Below are 23,729 nucleotides of genomic sequence, written 5' to 3'. Positions count from 1 at the left end.
GGTTTGATTGAGCTTCAATAAGGCAATAACATGTTGGTCAGGTTAAAACAGCACTAAGACATGACTCTTTAACCTGAAATTCACTTCAGCTGTTCAATTTCTGTTCATCTATTGGCCACTAGATGGCAGTAATGATCGATTTTGTCAAATCTACAAAACATTAAATATTATTTTGTCGAATTTCTATACCTTTTGAATCTTATGACATACATTAATTAATGTGATATAGTGATAAATTTGTTTTCTAACATGTACAGGTGTTACTGTAGGTATTAATGCAGGTATTACCTGGAGATCAGTCACTCTGCTGTTGCAGTAAAATTCCTCTCAGAGCTGCACATGTTCTGACCACATTTCTCTGGACTTTTATTCACAATCAACATACATGTCACTTATTCAATTATATTTTATTCATAAATTTTTAAATTTACTTCTTAAATTTATGTACAAATTACAGGGTCTGTAAAGTAGTCTCTTTATTTTAATGTCTACAAACTTTAAAAACTTATTCCACGTTCAGTTGGTTTCTTTTAATTGTCGATAAACACCAGGAGATAAATGTTAGTATAATATAATTGAGTTGATGCTTGCAAAAGCCATTGATACATGCAGGGCTAAAAAAGTAAAAGCAAAGGTTAACACAACCACTCTCATCACCAAGTTCAGCTAAACAAGCCTGAGGTACGTGTGTGTGTGTGTGTGTGTGTGTGTGTGTGTGTGTGTGTGTGTGTGTGTGTGTGTGTGTGTGTGTGTGTGTGTGTGTGTGTGTGTGTGTGTGAGTCAGAGAGAGAGAGAGAGAGAGAGAGAGAGAGAGAGAGAGAGAGAGAGAGAGAGAAGGAGAGTGGATGGATGCCTTTTAGTCTACATATAAATATTTCTTTCTTTTCCCCGTTCTTGGTCATTTAGTTAAAGCTGTTGAAAAGTCATTGCAGTGAAAAAAGTACAACAAATGCACAGTAACGTCTGTACACATATTCATATTTAATATTTTCACATTTTCATATTTCACATTTTCATATTTTCACAGAAAGTATATGTTGACTAAAATGTACATGGTCTGTAAAGCAGTGTTTATTTATTTTAACTTCTACAAAGTATTTCTACAACAAAAATTTTAATTATTCCCTTGTTGATGTATTTTTCTATTGTAATGTCAGAAAAATACAATACGGTGTTCTAGGTGAGCAGTATGCTAATGTTACTGCAATGTTGATGACCCCAGAACACAAAGCCAAGGGTTATGTGTGGTTTGAAGAGCTTCCTGTTTACTTTATTAGTTAGCAGTTACTGTATATGTGAGAAAAAAAACTCAGTTGTTGAGTTTTGTGTTTCTTATTTTTTAATATTCCTCTTATATTTTCTGGTTTATTATCATCAAAATCTATTAACCATTTTGTATCAGACATTATTCGTATTTGCCATGGAGATAGAAAAAATGTATGAAGAACTGAAGGTGAAGCATCAGCAGATTCAAGAAGAAGAAAAAAAGAAGAGCCCGAGATGCTTAACCTGAGTTCACACTAGCAAGCAGAAGTCACTCATTTCATGTGTTGTGAAGAAATAACAAGGTTCAAAAATGCAAGCTGTCTATGAAGATATGAGTTTAAATATCTGCAAAATGGACAGTATTGAAAACTATCACTTTCCAACAGGTAGATATCTGAAATGTTTGTACATGTAAAAATATTTAAATACATGTTTGATGGTTATGTTTGATATCGTTTACATGAAGTGTTGTAAATGACAAGCTTTTTACTGCTCATTATCAGACATAGAGGATGATATTTATGTGAATACAGAAGACTGTCGCGCAGAGCTGAAAAACCCAGGTATGTGTTTGTTTGATGATTAAATCACACACAGAGGATGATGTTTATGTAAATACACAGTCATCAGTTCTCCAACAAGAGCCTTTTGATTTCCTTCCTTCCTTATGATATCTTCATAATGGGACCATGAAAGACAGACACATACAGTAAAAGGTTTCCACAAAAAAAAAGTCTTGTTATATTGTAAAACAGGTAAATGTATGTAAACTACTGTACCTGTTATATTGTAAAACAGGTAAATGTATGTAAACTACTGTACAAAGGTGTGACTTCAGGATGGTCCAAGGCTGAAATAGTACATTTTTAAAAAGATTCACCTACGACATTTCCTGGAAACGCGAAGCATATATGATGCATGACACGCGGGTTAGGAAACGGGGGGGAAGGGGGGAGGGGGTTAATTATCCAACAGGTAGACATCTGAAACTGCTATATTTTTAAATACATATTTTAGATGTTGTAAATATATGTAATCAGGCATCATAAATGACAAGGATTTTTAATTGTTAGGATTACAAGCAGTGGATGATGACAATGTGAACACACAGCAGCTGCATCCGAAGACTAAACAACGCACAGGTATGTCTTTGTACTCATTATACTGATTATCTCACTTCTACTTATATAATTTATTAACTAAAACATGTTTAATATTTAGCTTCATCTAGATACAACATCATCATATCTGCTCTTGGTCTTCTGCTGCTTGGAGCATTATCATCACTTTGTGCTGTAGGGATCTTGTGTGAGTATTAAATAGCACTTTAATCTGTTGTTCTCATTCAACAAATTACAATAAATAAAATAGTTTGATGGTTAAGTTAGAAGAATTCCTTTTACAGGCTATTTCTACTAGAAACATACAACACATTACAATAGAATATTTATGTACCTTTGGTGTTCATTCATCTACCTGTATGTCTGAGTTTAGCCCTGGTGTTCTTGTTCAACAGATCACAATAAAGTTGTTTCCACTGAGATATTAAGTGAAGGACACGAGAACACTACAGCTGAACTGATGGTGCTACAATACAAAGCCACTGGTAAGAGATTTCTGAGGTTTTCCTGTTTGCTTCAGCAGCCAGCTGTTGGTCTTCATCATGTCCCAAAAGTCTCCATACAAACACTTTTTAGCTAATTCACATTTCATTTGTCACATATACAAACAAACACAGTACAACATGCAGTGAAATGTTTTTTGACTGTCTAATATAAGATATATATAATAAAAAATAGTTACAAAAAAAAATTGAAAATAAATTACAAGATCATCTGTAGAAACTAATATATATGCCACCAGCATGCAGTGCATTCAGTCTATTTTCTCCTTCTGTTTACTGCCATCATCAAAAAAACCTTTGAATCAAAATATTTTTATTTTTTTGTTTTGTTTTAGAGACAGAGAAACGGATTGGGATGCTGAAGGCAAAATACCAGCAAGCTCATGAACGTCTGTCTGCATGCAATGGTGAGGCTTTAACCTGGTGGTACCTACCGCAATGGGCAGTTATTTAAAGCCTTTAATGCATGTGATCCTGCATGTTAGGAAGGTTATTTGTTAATGGAACACATTATTATTATTATTATTATTATTATTATTATTATTATTATTATTATTATTATTATTATTATTATAAATCATGTATCAATTTGTGTAGTGTGTAGTGTATGTGGTGTAAAACATCAGGGTAAATGGAGAAGAAGTGACACAGCAGTATAGTACAACACACCTGGGGAACACCTATGGTTAAACAGCCACCAGCACCCCCTCTGGTGGTCTGTCAGGGAAGTGTCCCAGTAGCTCCTGATAGTATGTTTTAAATAGAAACAAGATGTTTCACATAACTGTAAAATTTGTTATGTAGTTATTATATAATCTTATTTCACAACTGATTTTTTTTTAAACTGTTCGACAAAGCAAAACAAACCTGTACACTTTGTGAGGAAGGATGGAAGTCTCTTGGTTTAAAGTGTTACTACTTCTCCACTCATAAACTGAACTGGACACAGAGTCGAGATTACTGTGTGGAGAAAGGAGGTCACCTGGTGATTATAACCAGCCAAACTGAACAGGTGAGTGTAGAGCTTCTCTTTATAATTTAATCTAATAATGTATTTTCATTCATTCATTCATTTTCTACCGCTTATCCAAACTTCTCGGGTCACAGGGAGCCTGTGCCTATCCCAGGCGTCATCGGGCATCAAGGCGGGATACACCCTCGACGGAGTTAATAATGTATTTATTTAATATAATTGTTTTCTACATTAGGGCTTTTTATTCCCACAAATTGGAGAAACACACTGGATTGGCTTGAATGACTTGGAGACTGAGGGTCAGTGGATGTGGGTGAACAACCAGCCCTTAAACGAGACGGGTGTAACGTAAGGACAGTGTTCACTCACACACACTATTTCACATTAACCTCTTCTTGTCTTCACACTAAACTCATTTTACTATTACAAAGCTCCAGCAATGTATATACTCACTTATGGTGAAAATAAATTCAATATTTATGTCTTATGTATGTAGGTTCTGGTTTAGTGCTCCAGAGGGACCAAATCAGCCTGATAACTGGACAAAGATGGATCCTTCTGGAGAGAATTGTGCTGCTCTGGGGGATGCAAATGGTAACATACATACGTGGTTTGATGCTTCTTGTAGTACAATCAAAAAGTGCATCTGTGAAAAGTAAAAGACTTTTCTCTTACATTTGAGTCTGCAAATATTTGTTTTTACAAATACTTGTTCTTGGTTGTTGTGACAGAGTGAACTGTCTCTATCTTCAACATGACGCTACTGTACATATCACACACACTTTCACTTCTCCTCTGTTTCTAGCTACAGCGCTGTGGGTGCACACACACGCCAGTTAGCACGCCGCTTGCTCGCATACACACCGCACACACTCACTTCATTCTCTCATTCCGAACAATAAGCACACACACTCACACTCACACACACACACACAAGGACTTTGTACTTCTTTATTTATTTTTTCTTAAATATCTATGTACAAGTTTCCTTTTGTGGGGTTAAGTTTTATAAACTCGTCAGTTCAGGGTGGGAGTTGTAGGTGTGGATGGTGGAGTTATTGGAGTTGGAGAAGCTATTAAGTAAATGCACAATTGTAGGTGCTGTATCTTTGTATATAGTTCTCTTTATTTCCCTCGGATTTTCTTTGATTTTCTTTATTTTTCCACTGTTTCTTTTCTGGGAGTTGTAAATATTTTGGACTTTGCATTTGAGCACCCTGTAAATAAACACCACTTTACACTGAACATCACAGCGAGTATTGCCATCATTTGGGTAGAAGGCGAACCCGTAAGGCCGCTCTACCACAGTTGTTGACTATAAATATCTATTTACTGTATATAAATTAATTAATTAAATTCTTCACGGTCACGGGGAGCCTGTGCCTATCTCAGGCGTCATCGGGCATCGAGGCAGGATACACCCTGGACGGAATGCCAACCCATCGCAGGGCACACACACACTCTCATTCACTCACACACTCACACACCACGGACAATTTTCCAGAGAGGCCAATCAACCTACCATGCATGTCTTTGGACCGGGGGAGGAAACCGGAGCACCCGGAGGAAACCCCTGAGGCACGGGGAGAACATGCAAACTCCACACACCAGGCAGAGGTGGGAATTGAACCCCCAACCCTGGAGGTGTGAGGCAAATGTGCTAACCACTAAGCCACCGTGCCCCCCAAAATATAATTTTTTTGGGGGGCACCATAACACACACACACACACACACATATATATATATATATATTTATACTTATACACACACACAAACACACACACACACACACATATATATATACACACACATATTGTATATAATGTGTAGTGCATTGTAAGCATGTCTAATAGTACATTGTGTGTACTGACTATGTACGAGCATATTGCATCATTGCACACACACGCACACACACACACACACACATGCACAAACTCACACTCGCACCCACACACACACACACACACACACACACACACACACACAAAGACACACACACACACACACACACTGTAACGGCCATCTTATCTACCCTAAGTTAGGAGAACTTATCGGCGGTGTAACGAGAGCCACGGTAGATGATATGTTTGATCTGCCTTCTTGTTATAGTTTTGTTATTTATTTCTATATTTGTGATGGTTATTAAGAGTTAAAACACTCCTATGTGAGAGAAGCGTGATGCCTGTACACCTGCCATTAAACGTGTGGATTGCAGACTCTTCACCTTCGAGCTCTTTCATTTCCTGGGAATAGCGAATTATCTGTGTCGAAGCGTTACACTTTATAATCACATTTAATATTAGCTTCAGATTATGTATAGTGATCTCCATACTAATATTTGTGTATGACTTGCTGTAGAAACATTAATCATGCTATTAGAATGATTAAAACTCACATTAATATAAATATCTGATTCACATTCAGCACAACTCTCAGCTGTTGTTACAGAACCTAACATTTTTCTGACCAACATTTTATTAATGGTTATTAAATAGTTAATAAAATAATAAAACAACAGTTCAAGAAAAGTTATCGGTAGTTATATGTTCTGTAAAGCTGCTATGAGACAATGTCTATTGTAAAAAGCGCTATACAAATAAACTTGAATTGAATTGAATTGAATATATAATATAAAACCAAGAGCCTACACGCACAAACACACACACTCACACTATACACAAACTCACATTTACTACACACACACACACACACACACACTATACACAATCTCACATCTACTACACACACACACACACACACACACACACACACACACACACACACACACACACACACACAACCACACACTCACACTATACACAAACTCACATTTACTACACACACATACACACACACACACACAACCATAAACTCACACTTACTACACACACACACTATACACAAACTCACATTTACTACACACACACACACACACACACACACACACACACACACACACTCACACTATACACAAACTCACATTTACTACACACACACACACACACACACTATACACAAACTCACATTTACTACATACACACACTCACACTATACACAAACTCATATTTACTACACAGACACACACACACATTTACTACACAGACACACACACACACACATTTACCACACACACACACACAAAATTTTACTACACATACTCATCATACAAACACACACACACTCACTCATCATACGCATAAACTCATCATACACACACACACACTCACTCATCATACGCATAAACTCATCATACACACACACTCACATTATACACAAACTAACATTTACTACACAGACACACACACAGTACACACTCACATTCACCACACACACAAACTCACATTTACCACACACACACATGCACACACACACAGATTTACCACACACACACACTCATCACACACACACACACACACACACGCACACACACACTCACTCTTCATACACATTAACAAATCACACACACACACACACACACACACACACACACACACACACACACACACACAAACACACTCTCAATATGTCTTTGTTCATTCGTAAGGTGGACAGGCTACAACCACAAGCAGATCCTCCACCACGACAGCGGGCTCTGGAACTCACCTGCACCTATTACGGAGGGTAAGGATGGGCCTTCTCTGTGTACAACACCGCATCACACGTCGAGAAAACTACACACCTACACACCCCTAACTACTATAGCAACAATACCTGACTAAAAGGGAGGGGAAACACTGAATCACTGTATTTTCTCCACTCACTTGAGAGACAAGCAGCTCACTGGGAGTCTTTCTAAGCAGGGCTTTTCTAAGTAGATTGAATAAACGGCAGTCTCTGATCCCATGTGAACTTTACTGAGTGTCTCTTGTAACCTAGTGTTTATATCAGCTGTGACACTTTACGACATTTCACCAATTCAAGTGCAATTAAATTATTCTCATCAACCTCTTTAATATCACACACATCATAAACGATACATTTAATGCCAGCTTGGAAGATTACTTTTAATTTATTATAATATTACTTTAAGTGGTTTAATAGCTTCCTGTTTCCTTTAATAGTTAGCATTGGTTGTATTGTATATGTATGTTAAAAACTCAGTTGTTGAGTTTTGTGCTTCTTATATTTTATAACAAATCCTCTTTTTTTATGGTTGCTCTCATCATTATCAACAAACCAAATTATTCTATTTTTCCATAGAGAAAAAAAGGTATCAAGAACTGAATGTGAAACATCAGCATAAGAATTTCAGGAAGAAGAAAATCACAATAATGACGACTGCTTGCTATTCTGAACTGACTGAGTGAGACCAAGATACTTAACCTGTAATCACACTAGCAAGCAGAAGTCTCCCATTTCATGTGTTGTGAAGTAATAGCAAGGTTCAAGAATACAAGCTATGAGTTTTGATCACTGCAAAATGGACAGTATTGAAAACTATCACTCTCCAACAGGTAGATATCTGAAATGTTTATACGTGTAAAAATATTGAATTACATGTTTGATGGTTATGTTTGATATCGTTTACATGAAGTGTTGTAAATGACAAGATTTTCACTGCTCATTATCAGACACAGAGGATGATATTTATGTGAATACAGAAGACTGTCGTGCAGAGCTAAAAAAAACAGGTTTGTGTTTGTTTGGTGATTAAATACTGAAACTGAGTAGAACTAGTGAGGTTAGTGAATGACAACAAAAATTTAAATTTAATCTACAAAGATGGTTAAAAATGTCTTTCTCCAACAGGCAGAAATCTGAACAAGTGCTGTAAATGATGAGCACTGTGTAAACGCTCATAATCACATACAGTGGAAGATGTTTATGTAAATACGCAGGACAGAAAATGCACGAATGTTTCTTTCTTTATGTCTTTATAATGGGACCAGGAATGACAGATTCACAAAATGCATCCACAATCATAAAACATCGTAATGTAAAACAGGCAACTGTGTATACAAAACTGTACAACAGCATGACTTCAGGTTGAGGCAAAGCTTAAATAAAAATAGGAACTGCTTCTCAAAAAGACAAAAAAAAGCAACAAAAATAGCACCAAGAGTAGTTTTGCTTTCATATCACACAAAAACAGAGAAAAGAAGCACGCACTCAAGAGAAAAAGCAGCCACACTTCTTGTACACTGAGTGATTAATTTATACAGAGAATAATTTACACATACAACTAGTCTGAAAAACAAGCTTAAAGTCAAAACCAGAAAAAAGCAATAAAATTACATTAAACACTAAACAAAACTAACTCCAAATTCACTAAGAAACACTACCAGAAAGCACCTTTATGGGAAGTCGTGGCCTAATGGTTAGAGAGTCTGACTCCTAACCTTAAGGTTGTGGGTTCGAGTCCCGGGCCGGCCACGACTGAGGTGCCCTTGAGCAAGGCACCGAACCCCCCCAACTGCTCCACCGGTCACCACAGCATAAATGGCTGCCCACTGCTCCAGGTGTGTGTGTGTGTGTGTGTGTGTGTGTGTGTGTGTGTGTGTGTGTTCACTGTTGTGTGTGTGCACTTTGGATGCATTAAATGCAGAGAATGAATTCTGAGTATGGGTCACCGTACTTAGCCGTATGTCACGTCACTTTTCACTTACAAGCTTTATACTCTCTGTGCCTCATCATTCTTTAATATTCTTTCACCAATAGTGATGACATCATGGTCAGGAGCCAGACCACGGCACAAAAATGTGTGCAACACATTAGAGACACAGAATATGACAGGTAACAAGAACTTTATGCTATTATCAAGTGATAATTATATTATCTCATTGACAGACAATGTTGTGTTAATTCTCTAAATAAATACATTTAAAAAACACACAGCTGAACGTGCTTTCTCACTTGCTTTCTGGTTATTAATAGTGTTGGTAACTACCATAGCGTTGGCACAGTGGAGGTTCAAATGCTTAAAGCTCTGGTTTGTTGATTGGCAGATCAGGGTTCAAGCATGAGTCCCAGCACTGTTGGGCCCTTGAGCAAGGCCCTTATCCATCACTACTCCAGGGGCGCAGTATGATGGATGACTCTGCACTTTGACCCTTGGGATATAAGTTAGACTATTTAAAGAAAGAATTTTACAGTGCTGTAATGTATATATAAGGCTTCTATTCAGTAAGACTGTAATGTGACTCATGGTTTAGGAAACGGGGGGAAAAGTTAATTATCCAACAGTTAAACATCTGAAACTGCTATTAATATTTTAGATGTTGTAAATATATGTGATCAGGCATCATAAATAACAAGGATTTTTAAATTGTTAGGATCACAAGCAGTGGATGATGACAATGTGAACACACAGCAGCTGCATCTAAAGACTAAACAATGCACAGGTATGTGTTTGTACTCATTATTCTGATTATCTCACTTCTACTTATAATTTATTAACTAAAACATGTTTAATATTTAGCTTCATCTAGATACAACAACATCATATCTGCTCTTGGTCTTCTGTTGCTTGGAGCTTTAGCATCACTCTGTGCTGTAGGGATCTTGTGTGAGTATTAAATAGCACTTTAATCTGTTGTTCTCATTCAACAAATTACAATAAATAAAATTAGTTTGATGGTTAAATTAGAAGGATTCCTTTTATCAGCCATTTATACTAGAAACATACAACACATTACAATAGAATGTTTATGTACCTTTGGTGCTTGGCCCCTACAAAAAGTTTTCACTCATCTATGTCTGAGTTTAGCCCTGATGTTCTTATTCAACAGATCACAATAAAGTTGTTTCCACTGAGATATTAAGTGAAGGACACGAGAACACTACAGCCGAACTGATGGTGCTACAATACAAAGCCACTGGTAAGAGATTTCTGAGGTTTTCCTGTTTGCTTCAGCAGCCAGCTGTTGGTCTTCATCATGTCCCAAAAGTCTCCATACAAACACTTTTTAGCTAATTCACATTTCATTTGTCACATATACAAACAAACACAGTACAAAGTGTAGTGAAATGTTTTTGACTGTCTAATATAAGATATATATATAATAAAAATAGTTACAAATAAAAAATAGAATAAAATTTACAAGATCATCTGTACAAACTATTTAATATATATGCCACCAGCATGCAGTGCATTCAGTCTATTTTCTCCTTCTGTTTACTGCCATCATCAAAAAAACTTTGAATAAAAATATTTATTTTTTTGGTTTTGATTTAGAGACAGAGAAACGGATTGGGATGCTGAAGGCAAAATACCAGCAAGCTCATGAACGTCTGTCTGCATGCAATGGTGAGGCTTTAACCTGGTGGTACCTACTGCAATGGGCAGTTATTTAAAGCCTTTAATGCATGTGATCCTGCATGTTAGGAAGGTTATTTGTTAATGGAACACATTATTATTATTATTATTATTATTATTATTATTATTATTATTATTATTATTATTATTATTATTATTATTATTATTATTATGATTATAATGATGATGATTATTATTATTATTATTATTATTATTATTATTATTATTATTATTATTATTATTATATAAATCATGTATCAAATTGTGTAGTGTATGTGGTGTAAAACATCAGGGTAAATGGAGAAGAAGTGACACAGCAGTACAACACACCTGGGGAACACCTATGGGTAAACAGCCACCAGAACCCCCTCTGGTGGTCTGTCAGGGAAGTGTCCCAGTAGCTCCTGATATTATGTTTTAATAGAAACAAGATGTTTCACATAACTGTAAAATTTGTTATGTAGTTATTATATAATCTCTTATTTCATAACTGATCTTTTTTTAAACTGTTCAAAAAAGGAAAACAAACCTGTACACTTTGTGAGGAAGGATGGAAGTCTCTTGGTTTAAAGTGTTACTACTTCTCCAATCATAAACTGAACTGGACACAGAGTCGAGATTACTGTGTGGAGAAAGGAGGTCACCTGGTGATTATAACCAGCCAAACTGAACAGGTGAGTGTAGAGCTTCTCTTTATAATTTAATCTGATCATTTATTTATTTAATATAATTGTTTTCTACATTAGGGCTTTTTAATTTCACAAATTGGAGAAACACACTGGATTGGATTGAATGACTTGGAGACTGAGGGTCAGTGGATGTGGGTGAACAACCAGCCTTTAAAGGAGACGGGTGTAACGTAAGGACAGTGTTCACTCACACACACTATTTATTTTTAACTTCTTCTTGTCTTCACACTAAACTCATTTTACTATTACAAAGCTCCAGCAATGTATATACTCACTTATGGTGAAAATAAATTCAATATTTATGTCTTATGTATGTAGGTTCTGGTTTAGTTCTCCAGAGGGACCAAAACAGCCTGATAACTGGACAAAGAAGGACCCTTCTGGAGAGAATTGTGCTGCTCTGGGGGATGCAAATGTTAACATACATACATGGTTTGATGATTCTTGTAGTACAATCATAAAGTGCATCTGTGAAAAGTAAAAGACTTTTCTCTTACATTTGAGTCTGCAAATATTTGTTTTTATGAATAGAGGACAGTTCTTGGTTGTTGACTATAAATATCTATTTACTGTATACATTTTCAGACTCCATAAAGTTTCACTTTTCTGCCACATTGTAAAATGTTGTATTTTTTAGCTTTTCTTAACCACTAGAACATCAGATCATGTGTGTGGATTTTCTCTTTTAAATTGTACTGGAGGGATGAACATGTGTCTATTTTATTAATGAAGTGTGTCCAGATTATGTTTTCTGAAGCTATATGTAATGTAAAGTTGCTTTGTATAAAGAAATTTAAGAATGAATAAAATTACATGACTTGGAAAAAACAGATTTGCTATATTGTTAATTTCATTACTTAAAATTTCCATCTGTTCATCTTGTCTAAATAAAGTGAAAAGGGTGGATAAAAGTGTGTGTGTGTGTGTGTGTGTGTGTGTGTGTGTGTGTGTGTGTGTGTGTGTGTGTGTGTGTGTGTGTGTGTGTGTGTGTGTGTGTGTGTGTGTGTGTGTGTGTGTGTGTGTGTGTGGGTGTGTGTGTGTGTGTGTGTGTGGGTGTGTGTGTGTGTGTGTGTGTGTGTGTGTGTGTGTGTGTGTGTGTTGTGTGTGTGTGTGTTGTGTGTGTGTGTGTGTGTGTGTGTGTGTGTGTGTGTGTGTGTGTGGGTGTGTGTGTGTGTGTGTGTGTGTGTGTGTGTGTGTGTGTGTGTGTGTGTGTGTGTGTGTGTGTGTGTGTGTGTGAGACACACTGTGTGAACAACCTTGAAGTTAATAGTAACAGGAGACATTAAAATAACATGGCTATGACACAAAGAATTAGGTAGCTAGATTAAATCATATTATCTCACTTCCCATTGTATACATGTTTTTTATTGTTTCCACAATATGGTATGCCACACACTGCACTTTAACCCCAACAGTACAAAACTGGACTATACACACTGCATTTATACATACTGGACTATACATACACACTGCATTTAATTTAATATAATATTCTATCTGATAATAATCTATCTGTTACCACTGGACATTTCTGCATCTGTACAATCTGTTGCACCTTAACATTCATTCATTTCTTACCGCTTATCCGAACTACCTCGGGTCACGGGGAGCCTGTGCCTATCTCAGGCGTCATCGGGCATCGAGGCAGGATACACCCACACACAGGGCACACACACGCTCTCATTCCCTCACACACTCACACACTACAGACAATTTTCCAGAGATGCCAATCAACCTACCATGCATGTCTTTGGACTGGGGGAGGAAACCGGAGTACCCGGAGGAAACCCCCGAGGCACGGGGAGAACATGCAAACTCCACACACAAGGCGGAGGCGGGAATCGAACCCCCAACACTGGAGGTGTGAGGCGAACGTGCTAACCACTAAGCCACCATGCCCCCCCCCCCCCCCCCCGCACCATAACATATTATATATATATATATATATATATTATACACACACACACACACACATATTGTATATAATGTGTAGTGCATTGTAAGCATGTCTAATAGTAATCATGCTATTAGAATGATTAAAACTCACATTAATATAAATATCTGTTTCACATTCAGCACAACTCTCAGCTGTTGTTACAGAACCTAACATTTTTCTGACCAACATTTTATTACTGGTTATTAAATAGTTATAATAAAACAACAGTTCATGAAAAGTTATCGGTAGTTATATGTTCTGTAAAGCTGCTATGTTCTGTAAAGCTGCTATGAGACAATGTCTATTGTAAAAAGCGCTATACAAATAAACTTGAATTGAATTGAATATATAATATAAAACCAAGAGCCCACAAACACAAACACACACACTCACATTATACACAAACTCACATTTACTACACAGACACACACACATTTTACTACACACACACACTCACATTTACCACACACACTCACATTCACCACACACACACACACACACACACACACACACACACACACACACACACACACACACACACACACACACACACACACACACACACACACAGAGATTTACTACACACACACACACATCATACACACAGCTTGGAAGATTACTTTTAATTTATTATAATATTACTTTAAGTGGTTTAATAGCTTCCTGTTTCCTTTAATAGTTAGCATTGGTTGTATTGTATATGTATGTTAAAAACTCAGTTGTTGAGTTTTGTGCTTCTTATATTTTATAACAAATCCTTTTTTTTTTTATGGTTGCTCTCATCATTATCAACAAACCAAATTATTCTATTTTTCCATAGAGAAAAAAAAGGTATCTAGAACTGAATGTGAAACATCAGCATAAGAATTTCAGGAAGAAGAAAATCACAATAATGACGACTGCTTGCTATTCTGAACTGACTGAGTGAGACCAAGATACTTAACCTGTAATCACACTAGCAAGCAGAAGTCTCCCATTTCATGTGTTGTGAAGTAATCGCAAGGTTCAAGAATACAAGCTATGAGTTTTGATCACTGCAAAATGGACAGTATTGAAAACTATCACTCTCCAACAGGTAGATATCTGAAATGTTTATACATGTAAAAATATTTAAATACATGTTTGATGGTTATGTTTTATATCGTTTACATGAATTGTTGTAAATGACAAGATTTTCTCTGCTCATTATCAGACACAGAGGATGATATTTATGTGAATACAGAAGACTGTCGTGCAGAGCTGAAAAATTCAGGTATGTGTTTGTCTGGTGATTAAATACTGAAACTGAGTAGAACTAGTGAGGTTAGTGAATGACAACAAAAAATTCAATTTAATCAACAAAGATGGTTAAAAATGTCTTTCTCCAACAGGCAGAAATCTGAACAAGTGCTGTAAATGATGAGCACTGTGTAAACGCTCATAATCACATACAGTGGAAGATGTTTATGTAAATACGCAGGACAGAAAATGCACGAATGTTTCTTTCTTTATGTCTTTATAATGGGACCAGGAATGACAGATGCACAAAATGTATCCCCAAAAAACTGTCGGTTTATCGTAAAACAGGCAACTGTGTATACAAAACTGTACAACAGCATGACTTCAGGTTGAGGCAAAGCTTAAATAAAAATAGGAAACGCTTCTCAAATAGAAAAAAAAGGAACAAAAATAGCAACAAGAGTAGTTTTGCTTTCATAACACACGAAAACAGAGAGAAGAAGCACACACTCAAGAGAAAAAGCAGCCACACTTCTTGTACACTGAGTGATTAATTTATACAGAGAATAATTTACACAAACAACAAGTCTGAAAAACAAGCTTAAAGTCAAAACCAGAACCAAAAAGCAATAAAATTACATGAAACACTAAACAAAACTAACTGCAAATTCACTAAGAAACACTACCAGAAAGCACCTTTGGGGGAAGTCGTGTCCTAATGGTTAGAGAGTCTGACTCCTAACCCTAAGGTTGTGGGTTCGAGTCTCGGGCTGGCCACGACTGGGGTGCCCTTGAGCAAGGCACCGAACCCCCCCAACTGCTCCACCGGTCACCGCAGCATAAATGGCTGCCCACTGCTCCAGGTGTGTGTTCACAGTGTGTTGTGTTTATTCTCTAAATAAATACATTTAAAAAAAACACACACAGCTGAACGTGCTTTCTCACTTGCTTTCTGGTTATTAATAGTGTTGGTAACTACCATAGTGGTGGCACAGTGGAGGCTCAAGTGCTTAAAGCTCTGGGTTGTTGATTGGCAGATCAGGGTTCAAGCACTGTTGGGCCTTTGAGCAAGGCCCTTATCCATCACTACTCCAGGGGCACAGTATGATGGATGACCCTGCACTTTGTGATCAGGCATCATAAATTATAAGGATTTTTAATTGTTAGGATCACAAGCAGTGGATGATGACAATGTGAACACACAGCAGCTGCATCCGAAGACTAAACAATGCACAGGTATGTGTTTGTACTCATTATACTGATTATCTCACTTCTACTTATATAATTTATTAACTAAAACATGTTTAATATTTAGCTTCATCTAGATACAACAACATCATATCTGCTCTTGGTCTTCTGCTGCTTGGAGCTTTAGCATCACTCTGTGCTGTAGGGATCTTGTGTGAGTATTAAATAGCACCTTAATCTGTTGTTCTCATTCAACAAATTACAATAAATAAAATAGTTTGATGGTTAAGTTAGAAGAATTCCTTTTATCAGCCATTTATACAAGAAACATACAACACATTACAATAGAATGTTTATGTACCTTTGGTGCTTGGCCCCTAGAAACATTTTCATTCATCTATGTCTGAGTTTAGCCCTGATGTTCTTGTTCAACAGATCACAATAAAGTTGTTTCCACTGAGATGTTAAGTGAAGGACACGAGAACACTACAGCCGAACTGATGGTGCTACAATACAAAGCCACTGGTAAGAGATTTCTGAGGTTTTCCTGTTTGCTTCAGCAGCCAGCTGTTGGTCTTCATCATGTCCCAAAAGTCTCCATACAAACACTGTTTTATTTCATTTGTCACATATACAAGCAAACACAGTGTGACGTTTACAGGTCAGCACTTAGAGATATTACGTGGACATTTGCGCCACCTAGTGGATATATAGTGTGTGACAATTTAGTACATTTCACCAGGAAATATTTATTTTTTTATTTTTTTATTAATATCAATATGTTAATTAATTCTTTTATTGACAGAACGACCGTATAAAAACATTTTGCCCAAAATATTTTGTTTAGTTTCAGAGGCAGAACAACTGTATGAAATGCTGAAGGCCAAATACCAGGGAGTTCATGAACGTCTCTCTGCATGCAATGGTAAGGCCTCATCCCGCTAGTGCCCCCACCAGAGGGCGACAGAGAGACAGCAGATAGAATATTAATCCCCAGGGAGGAAATTGGGTTTGTTGCCACAGTTACAAGTCACCCAAATAAGAATACAAAAATAAAGACTAATATACACCAAATAATGAATACAAAAAATATAAATAAAGCTAGAATTTAAATAACTATACAGGTAAAGGTGTATTGTTGCACAGCGAGATATCTTGTTGTACAGAGGAATTATACAATCTGATAGATTAATAATGTGGATTAAGTGATAATTAATTAATTAATTTATTCTTAATTGTTTTTTTTTATTTAACCTGCTGATCATGCCAGCTAGAAAGCTGCTTTACAACACAATACTATTATTATTGTTGTTGTTGTTGTTGTTGTTGTTGTTGTTGTTGTTGTCATTGTTATGTGTCATGTAGCAAATCATATAATGTGTTTTAAGTAGAAACAGGGTGTTTATTATAATTGTATAATCAAAATAATCTTTTTTTAAACACAAGTGTCACATATCATAATTACCTGTCTCATTTCATAATTAATCTGATTTTTTAACTGTTCTTGGAAAAAGCAAAACAAACCTGTACACTTTGTGAGGAAGGATGGAAGTCTCTTGGTTTAAAGTGTTACTACTTCTCCACTCATAAACTGAACTGGACACAGAGTCGAGATTACTGTGTGGAGAAAGGAGGTCACCTGGTGATTATAACCAGCCAAACTGAACAGGTGAGTGTAGAGCTTCTCTTTATAATTTAATCTAATCATTTAATCATTTAATATAATTGTTTTCTACATTAGAGCTTTTTATTCTTACAAATTGGAGAAACACACTGGATTGGCTTGAATGACTTGGAGACTGAGGGTCAGTGGATGTGGGTGAACAACCAGCCCTTAAACGAGACGGGTGTAATGTAAGGACGGTGTTCACTCACACTTTAAATGCATTTCACATTTTAAGATCTACAAAGCTTCAGCAACTTATACCTTTTTATTCTATGAAGGTTCTGGTATAGGTCTCCACAGGGAACAAGTGAGCCTGACAACTGGAAATTTGAGGACCCTTCTGGAGAGAACTGTGCTGCTCTTGGTCACGAGATCGGTAACCCAGATAAATGGTTCGATGCTTCATGTCGTAAGCAGAAACAATTCATCTGTGAAAAATAAAATACCAGCTTTACTTTTAAAAGCATGTTAACCTCTTTTTGGACTAGAGTAAATCTTTTTTAAAAGGTCTTGAATTTCAGACCTACAGGTTCAAATGCCTTATTTTAAAGGGATGATCTAAGTTTGTGTAAAACTCTAGACCAGAAAAACATGTATACTCTATATATTTTATGGTGGAAAAAAATGGCAAATCATTGACAGCTAATTCTTTCCACTCTTGCCATTTAGATAACCATTTAGCTCCTTAGCTAGCATTTTATTGTATTATTGCATTTTAAATGTAATGTGTGTTATTTATTAGAGATTTGCATTATGGCAGTGTTTTACGTTAACAATATTATGTTATTGACTCAAGAGAAAAGCAGTAAACAGAAAACAGCTGCTTAGGTTTATAGAAACTTATAAAGACGACACTTGAACAGATTTAGATTACCTTTAGTGTCTTGAGCATACCTTCTAGATAAGGTGTATGCATATGACGTTAGAAATGTTCTAGCATAAGTACTATTTAAAACATATACCATTTCAATAGAATATTAATGGCTGAAAATCCCCATTAGTATTCTTTTTTCCATTTATTTTGTCACCAGTTTGTAGTACTTGCTTATTATTGAGGACTGCACATTTTTACTAATGCCAACATGTTTGCATACATTTAAATATGAATAAAAGTTCCAAAGGACAGGTAATAATATAGATGGTTTTGTTGCCATAAACTGCAGTATTTAATGCAGTATTTTATTTGATTGGGCTGCAATGAGGCAACAATGATATTATAATAAGAATAACGTTGGTTAGGTTAAAGCAGGACCAGGTCAAAGCTCTTTAACCTGAACATCACTTAGTTTTTATTTTCATTTGAATTTACCTAGACTTGCCACTAGATGGCAGTAATAATTTCTGAATTGTGGTCATCCTACAATACAAATTTTTATATTCGTTTGTCATGATATTCTTTAGGAAAATGACCAACTGTCATTCAAATAGGTGATAAGAATAATGCACAAGCTTTGGGTTTTGGACATAATGAAGTCAGTCTGTCTTTTTGCTATTTATTTTGCTTGAGGGAGATTTGTATTCCTACGTTGATCATGTAATTCTATATACACATAAAATACAATAAAAAAATTATACACGAGTGGCTCATTCATTCATTCATTCATTCATTCATTCATTCATTCATTCATCAATTTATTTATTTTTTTATTTATTTATTTATTTATTTATTTATTCGTCGTTCTAAATTATTATTATTATTATTATTATTATTATTATTATTATTATTATTATTATTATTATTATTATTATTATTATTATTGACTCTGTGCCATTACCGGCCGGTCGGTGGCGCGCTTGGATGAGTATCAGCGCCGGGAGCGCGCGCCTTTGGATGCGCGCAGTTCAGTCTGGTTTCTGCACGAAGGGATAAAGGAGTGCAGGACCAATTTCGCCTCCTCAGAACATGGATTTCTTCTGCGATTTTATTTACATTCACAAGATAAACAAATTAACTAAATTAACCTTTATGTGCTTTTCTTCTGAGATCTTCATTCCCTGCTGTGGAGATGAAACCCCTGGTTGTGCATCTGGATTTTATTTAGCATACTGTAGAACTTAAAAAAGTGGAGCAACCGATACGTTCGGGTTCACGTTCAGTGAAGTGATTATATTATTGAGTTGCTTATGATTGACATAGTTTATCAGGAGCACCATCTTCAGTGCATAAGTAGGAGTGTGTGTATGTCGGAGTGAGCTGTACATCCGCACTGGAGTTGGCCGGACATGATCAGGGTGAGTGAGCATCATATTCATGTCAGTTTGTTAACGTAACTAAGCTGTTGTTTCCTATAAATAAATTGTGTTTAGATTATCCGAGTTCTTTTTTTAATGACAGTATGTTTTACTCTAAAAGCATATGCATTTAGTTAGTGGTTTATGATGCCATCTCCAAGTAACTGGGTCCTGAATTGTCTCTTGTCTTTCTGAAAATCTTTGTCTGCTACAGTGGGCAGGGGATTGTGTTAAAAACTGTAAGTTTACACACATATTTTTGAGAAAGTCTACATGTACAGTACGGCTATAGGTTTAGGCTTGTACACAGGCTTAAGACATTGCATTTATTATTATTATTATTATGTCTTTTCTCTTTCCTCAAATATGAAAACATTTGAATTAAATTTTTAAGTTTATAAAGTATCAAAAGGGAACCTCGTATTATCACTGAATTGACCTTTTTTTTCACTGATTTAAATTTGTGTATGTCTCTTAGGTCCTTGCCTCCTTCCTCCCCTGTCTGGGAATCATGGATTTTAACCACTGAAGGAAAAACTGCTTGAAATCAGAATTTGTCCTGTGTGACCCCCCAACACTGAGTTTAGTGTTTAACACTCATCAGTTTTCTCATCATGGGCACTGCTTTGTCTCTCTCTCCGGGTCCCCAAAAATCTGATTACTATGACGATCGACCTAACTCCCTCGGCCGCTACCCGAGCTTGAGCAGCCGCTCTTTGACCACTCAGAAGGAGCGCGGGCTCAAATCACGAGGACAATCTATCTTCCTGCCTGCTCTCACATGGAAACGTCTTGTGGCCTCGACTAAAAAACGAGGCTCCTCCAAGAAAGGGTTTCCCACCAGCCAAGGAGCCATGGGAGCACCACTTCACAACAACAACCACATCTACCAGAAAGACCCTGTGTTACATCTGAACCGAGAGAATGTTAAAAAGTCTCTTTCATGTGCAAACCTTTCCAGCTATGATGGTCCAGCAGGTCTGGGCTTGGGAATGGGGTTGAACCTAGGCTATGTTAAACCACAGCAGCATTCTTCAGTCAAAAAGGTTTCTCATGGAAGCTCTTCTCCAAAACGCGTGATTGTCCAAGCATCTACAAGCGAGCTCCTGCGATGTTTAGGTGAATTCCTATGTGGACGATGTTATCGGCTCAAGCTCCTTTCGCCTTCTGATCCGGTTCTGTGGCTACGTGCTGTAGATCGCTCACTACTACTCCAGGGCTGGCAGGACCAAGCATTTGTGACTCCAGCCAATGTAGTGTTCATCTATATGCTGTGCAGAGATGTGGTGGATGGGGAGGTTGTGTCCTCAGAACATGAACTCCAAGCTGTCCTTCTCACCTGCCTCTACCTGTCCTACTCATACATGGGCAATGAGATCTCCTACCCACTCAAGCCCTTCTTAGTCGAGGCAGCTAAGGAGGTATTTTGGGACCGATGCCTGGCCATCATCAATGCCATGAGTGCCAAGATGCTGCGCATCAACGCAGACCCACATTTCTTCACTCAGGTATTTGCAGAACTGAAAAGCGAAGGGGGATGTGGACTGCAGGATTATGGGCGTTTGCTGGATCGGTGAGTGGAGAGAGAGAACTTCCTCTTTCACTGCATCGCCAGTAGAAACCTTTTTGTATTTCTTACCTCTGCGGTGTAAAGATCTGTAGGATCACTAAATCAGTCCATCATCGTTGAGTCACAGTGTGTTGGGCACTTGACTTTGTTTCAACTCTGATATTGACCTCATAGATGTTATAACTGGACGGCGGATCCTATTTCATATAAAGACAAACGCCAGGTGCCTTGAAGTTAAAGTATGGCATCAGGTCAAAAGACTGAAATCAGCTTTCACCAGTAATGGATCCTAATACAGTTTTGGGATGGTGCAGTTTTTGTCTTTTTCTAAACAGCAAGCTTCAGATTATAGAATAAATTGTGTGAAGTTAAAGACGTCAGAATGCTTATCTTTGACACAGGCCTCCAGTCTGCCACCTGAGCCCTTCGTAAGCTTAAACCTCAGCCTAAAGCTATCCACGTAACGAATGGCACATGACCTGAAAATACTTGACCAATGGATAGTCCGTCTGGAGTGTTTGGATAATGTCCATCTTCATGGAAGAAACACTAGTTAGTTTGTCAGTCTCATAACAAAATGTTTGGAGACCACAATGTTTTCTGTGAAAATGTCAGAGAACAAGACCAATGGAAAAAAACTTTCCCACCAAAGTCAGAGTTTTTGTGGGAAATTTGCATTATGTTACCGTCCGTATATTAAATATAATAGCAAAAAATACTCGTCTCAACACTAAATTGGCCGAAGTTTTGGCTAAAGAATTAGCATTATATACAGTAATCAGTTCATAAATAGCTGTTTAATGTGAATTTTTTCTTTGTACGAAAATCCAAGTGAAAGCATCACGTGTTGTTGTTGTTGCTTTTTTTTTTATTTTTTTTTTATTTTATTTTTTTTATGTGGACGTCCATTAGCAGTTTGGTACTGTGTTGTTCTTCTTTTATTTTACGAGACCAGGCTTAGGCTGCTGTGGCATTAATAAGATTAACAGATTACCCATACACACACAGATACACAGCACTTGTTCCTATTGCCAGGCTATCCTGCTTGCAGAGCTAATCCATAGTGCTTGGCCAGTATGTTTGTTCTATGTGTCACATGGCTGTTCTCTCCTGCAGTACTTAACAGACAGAGACTGATGATCATCGAAAATCTGTGTGTGTTTAACAGGACATGCTTTATGGAGGAAGGAAGTGTATTGGGTGAGGGAAATTTAAAGAGATGAGTACAAACATTTCTAAAAGCTGGTTACGCACAGCTGCCTTTTCTCCAGGTCTGGGACCTGACAGAGAGGACACAGGGATTTTCAGGGACAGAAGGTTCAATATTAGTTCAAAATATAGTTCAATATTTTGATGTTCAGGCTCGAAGACGAGGCCCAGTTCCTGTAAAAATCTCAGTTTCCTGAATACAATTAAAAGTATAGAAAGTGAAAAATTGTATAAAAAGAAATGACAGGTGTGCTAAAGTTCCTTTCCAGACATACTTGTTGAATAGAAAGTTATTCTACGTCGACACGTGGCTAAACTATGTCTTGAAAGTGTAGCTTTTTGGTTGAGACAGCACGACACGGCTTCGCATTTAACCGTTAATCTGAATGTGTTTTACTGCAGTGCCTCCAGAGGTAACCTCCTCCACCCGCCTACTCATCCACACAGAAAAATAATAAATAATAATTTCACTCATGCAATAGTTTTAGACGAATACTCAAGCCAAAACCTGGACCTACACACAGCGATAATCTGTTAATCTGTTTGTACCCCAGTCAAGAACAAAGAGATGAAAATGCAGCAAATATGTGAGTCAGATCAGCAGAGATTTTTGTATGTTTGTTCTCTCTCCTGTTCTGCCAGGGTCATCAGCACCACCGCCCTCTCAGACATACAGTACACTCGCACTCCATCCGATGCCTGGCAGTACACTTATGTAATATCTATAGGAAGAGCCAACACCTGAGAAGCAGCAGACGACTGAAAACAATGAGTAAAGATTTACTGCGTAACATGTTATCAGTCGTTTGTACGCTTAAGGCAGGATTATGATGATTTCCGACAAACTTCTTGTTTGATGGGTCATTCGAAAAAATCTTAAAAATAATTTGAGCAGAAATACT

At 37.0% G+C, this 23,729-nt stretch overlaps 4 protein-coding genes across 7 annotated transcripts; all 4 read left to right on the top strand.

Annotated features, from left to right (window-relative positions):
• The first annotated feature begins 1,509 nt into the window (after positions 1–1,509).
• LOC113662799 (C-type lectin domain family 6 member A-like) lies at positions 1,510–5,267 on the top strand. 2 transcript variants are annotated; one of them, XM_047816610.1, is made up of 9 exons: positions 1,510–1,652; positions 1,770–1,829; positions 2,340–2,408; positions 2,488–2,574; positions 2,783–2,872; positions 3,232–3,297; positions 3,748–3,902; positions 4,099–4,211; positions 4,360–5,267. In XM_047816610.1, exons 1-9 carry the CDS (start codon positions 1,577–1,579, stop codon positions 4,520–4,522), a joined length of 879 nt encoding a protein of 292 aa, XP_047672566.1. In that variant the 5' UTR covers positions 1,510–1,576; the 3' UTR covers positions 4,523–5,267. The 2 variants fall into 2 exon arrangements, with proteins under 2 accessions (XP_047672566.1, XP_027033728.1); XM_027177927.2 differs by having other exon boundaries at positions 3,226–3,297; positions 4,360–5,266.
• Positions 5,268–8,159: 2,892 nt separating this feature from the next.
• LOC113662798 (C-type lectin domain family 6 member A-like) lies at positions 8,160–12,658 on the top strand. Of its 2 annotated transcripts, none has more exons than XM_047816609.1 (10): positions 8,160–8,318; positions 8,436–8,495; positions 9,523–9,597; positions 10,137–10,205; positions 10,283–10,369; positions 10,593–10,682; positions 11,045–11,110; positions 11,639–11,793; positions 11,866–11,978; positions 12,127–12,658. In XM_047816609.1, the coding sequence occupies exons 1-10, from the start codon at positions 8,264–8,266 to the stop codon at positions 12,287–12,289; spliced, it is 933 nt and encodes a 310-aa protein (XP_047672565.1). In that variant the 5' UTR covers positions 8,160–8,263; the 3' UTR covers positions 12,290–12,658. The 2 variants fall into 2 exon arrangements, with proteins under 2 accessions (XP_047672565.1, XP_027033725.2); XM_027177924.2 differs by having other exon boundaries at positions 11,039–11,110; positions 12,127–12,652.
• A 2,006-nt stretch (positions 12,659–14,664) lies between these two features.
• Positions 14,665–19,395, top strand: LOC125145237 (CD209 antigen-like protein C). The gene is made up of 9 exons (XM_047816612.1): positions 14,665–14,819; positions 14,937–14,996; positions 16,130–16,198; positions 16,278–16,364; positions 16,586–16,675; positions 16,998–17,075; positions 17,665–17,819; positions 17,892–18,004; positions 18,095–19,395. Exons 1-9 carry the CDS (start codon positions 14,765–14,767, stop codon positions 18,255–18,257), a joined length of 870 nt encoding a protein of 289 aa, XP_047672568.1. The 5' UTR covers positions 14,665–14,764; the 3' UTR covers positions 18,258–19,395.
• Positions 19,396–19,587: 192 nt separating this feature from the next.
• si:dkeyp-92c9.2 (uncharacterized protein LOC571482 homolog) lies at positions 19,588–22,485 on the top strand. Of its 2 annotated transcripts, none has more exons than XM_027177851.2 (2): positions 19,588–20,048; positions 20,527–22,485. In XM_027177851.2, the coding sequence occupies exon 2, from the start codon at positions 20,663–20,665 to the stop codon at positions 21,623–21,625; it is 963 nt and encodes a 320-aa protein (XP_027033652.1). In that variant the 5' UTR covers positions 19,588–20,048; positions 20,527–20,662; the 3' UTR covers positions 21,626–22,485. The 2 variants fall into 2 exon arrangements, with proteins under 2 accessions (XP_027033652.1, XP_047672827.1); XM_047816871.1 differs by lacking the exon at positions 19,588–20,048 and adding an exon at positions 20,085–20,287.
• Positions 22,486–23,729: the final 1,244 nt, after the last annotated feature.

The sequence above is a fragment of the Tachysurus fulvidraco genome, chromosome 7, assembly GCF_022655615.1.
Source record: "Tachysurus fulvidraco isolate hzauxx_2018 chromosome 7, HZAU_PFXX_2.0, whole genome shotgun sequence".
In the NCBI taxonomy this organism is placed as follows: Eukaryota; Metazoa; Chordata; class Actinopteri; order Siluriformes; family Bagridae; genus Tachysurus; species Tachysurus fulvidraco.
This window is presented reverse-complemented; position numbering and strand designations above follow the sequence as displayed.

Excerpts from the sequence above, each read along its gene's own strand:
- LOC113662798 (XM_027177924.2), top strand. The coding sequence starts at position 8,264 with ATGAGTTTTGATCACTGCAAAATGGACAGTATTGAAAACTATCACTCT. Across the intron at positions 8,319-8,435 it reads AAACTATCACTCTCCAACAG|ACACAGAGGATGATATTTAT; the intron begins GTAGATATCTGA and ends GCTCATTATCAG. Across the intron at positions 11,111-11,638 it reads ACGTCTGTCTGCATGCAATG|GAAAACAAACCTGTACACTT; the intron begins GTGAGGCTTTAA and ends TGTTCAAAAAAG.
- LOC113662799 (XM_027177927.2), top strand. The coding sequence starts at position 1,577 with ATGCAAGCTGTCTATGAAGATATGAGTTTAAATATCTGCAAAATGGAC. Across the intron at positions 2,575-2,782 it reads TTGTGCTGTAGGGATCTTGT|ATCACAATAAAGTTGTTTCC; the intron begins GTGAGTATTAAA and ends CTTGTTCAACAG. Across the intron at positions 3,903-4,098 it reads TAACCAGCCAAACTGAACAG|GGCTTTTTATTCCCACAAAT; the intron begins GTGAGTGTAGAG and ends TTTCTACATTAG.
- si:dkeyp-92c9.2 (XM_027177851.2), top strand. The coding sequence starts at position 20,663 with ATGGGCACTGCTTTGTCTCTCTCTCCGGGTCCCCAAAAATCTGATTAC.
- LOC125145237 (XM_047816612.1), top strand. The coding sequence starts at position 14,765 with ATGAGTTTTGATCACTGCAAAATGGACAGTATTGAAAACTATCACTCT. Across the intron at positions 14,820-14,936 it reads AAACTATCACTCTCCAACAG|ACACAGAGGATGATATTTAT; the intron begins GTAGATATCTGA and ends GCTCATTATCAG. Across the intron at positions 17,820-17,891 it reads TAACCAGCCAAACTGAACAG|AGCTTTTTATTCTTACAAAT; the intron begins GTGAGTGTAGAG and ends TTTCTACATTAG.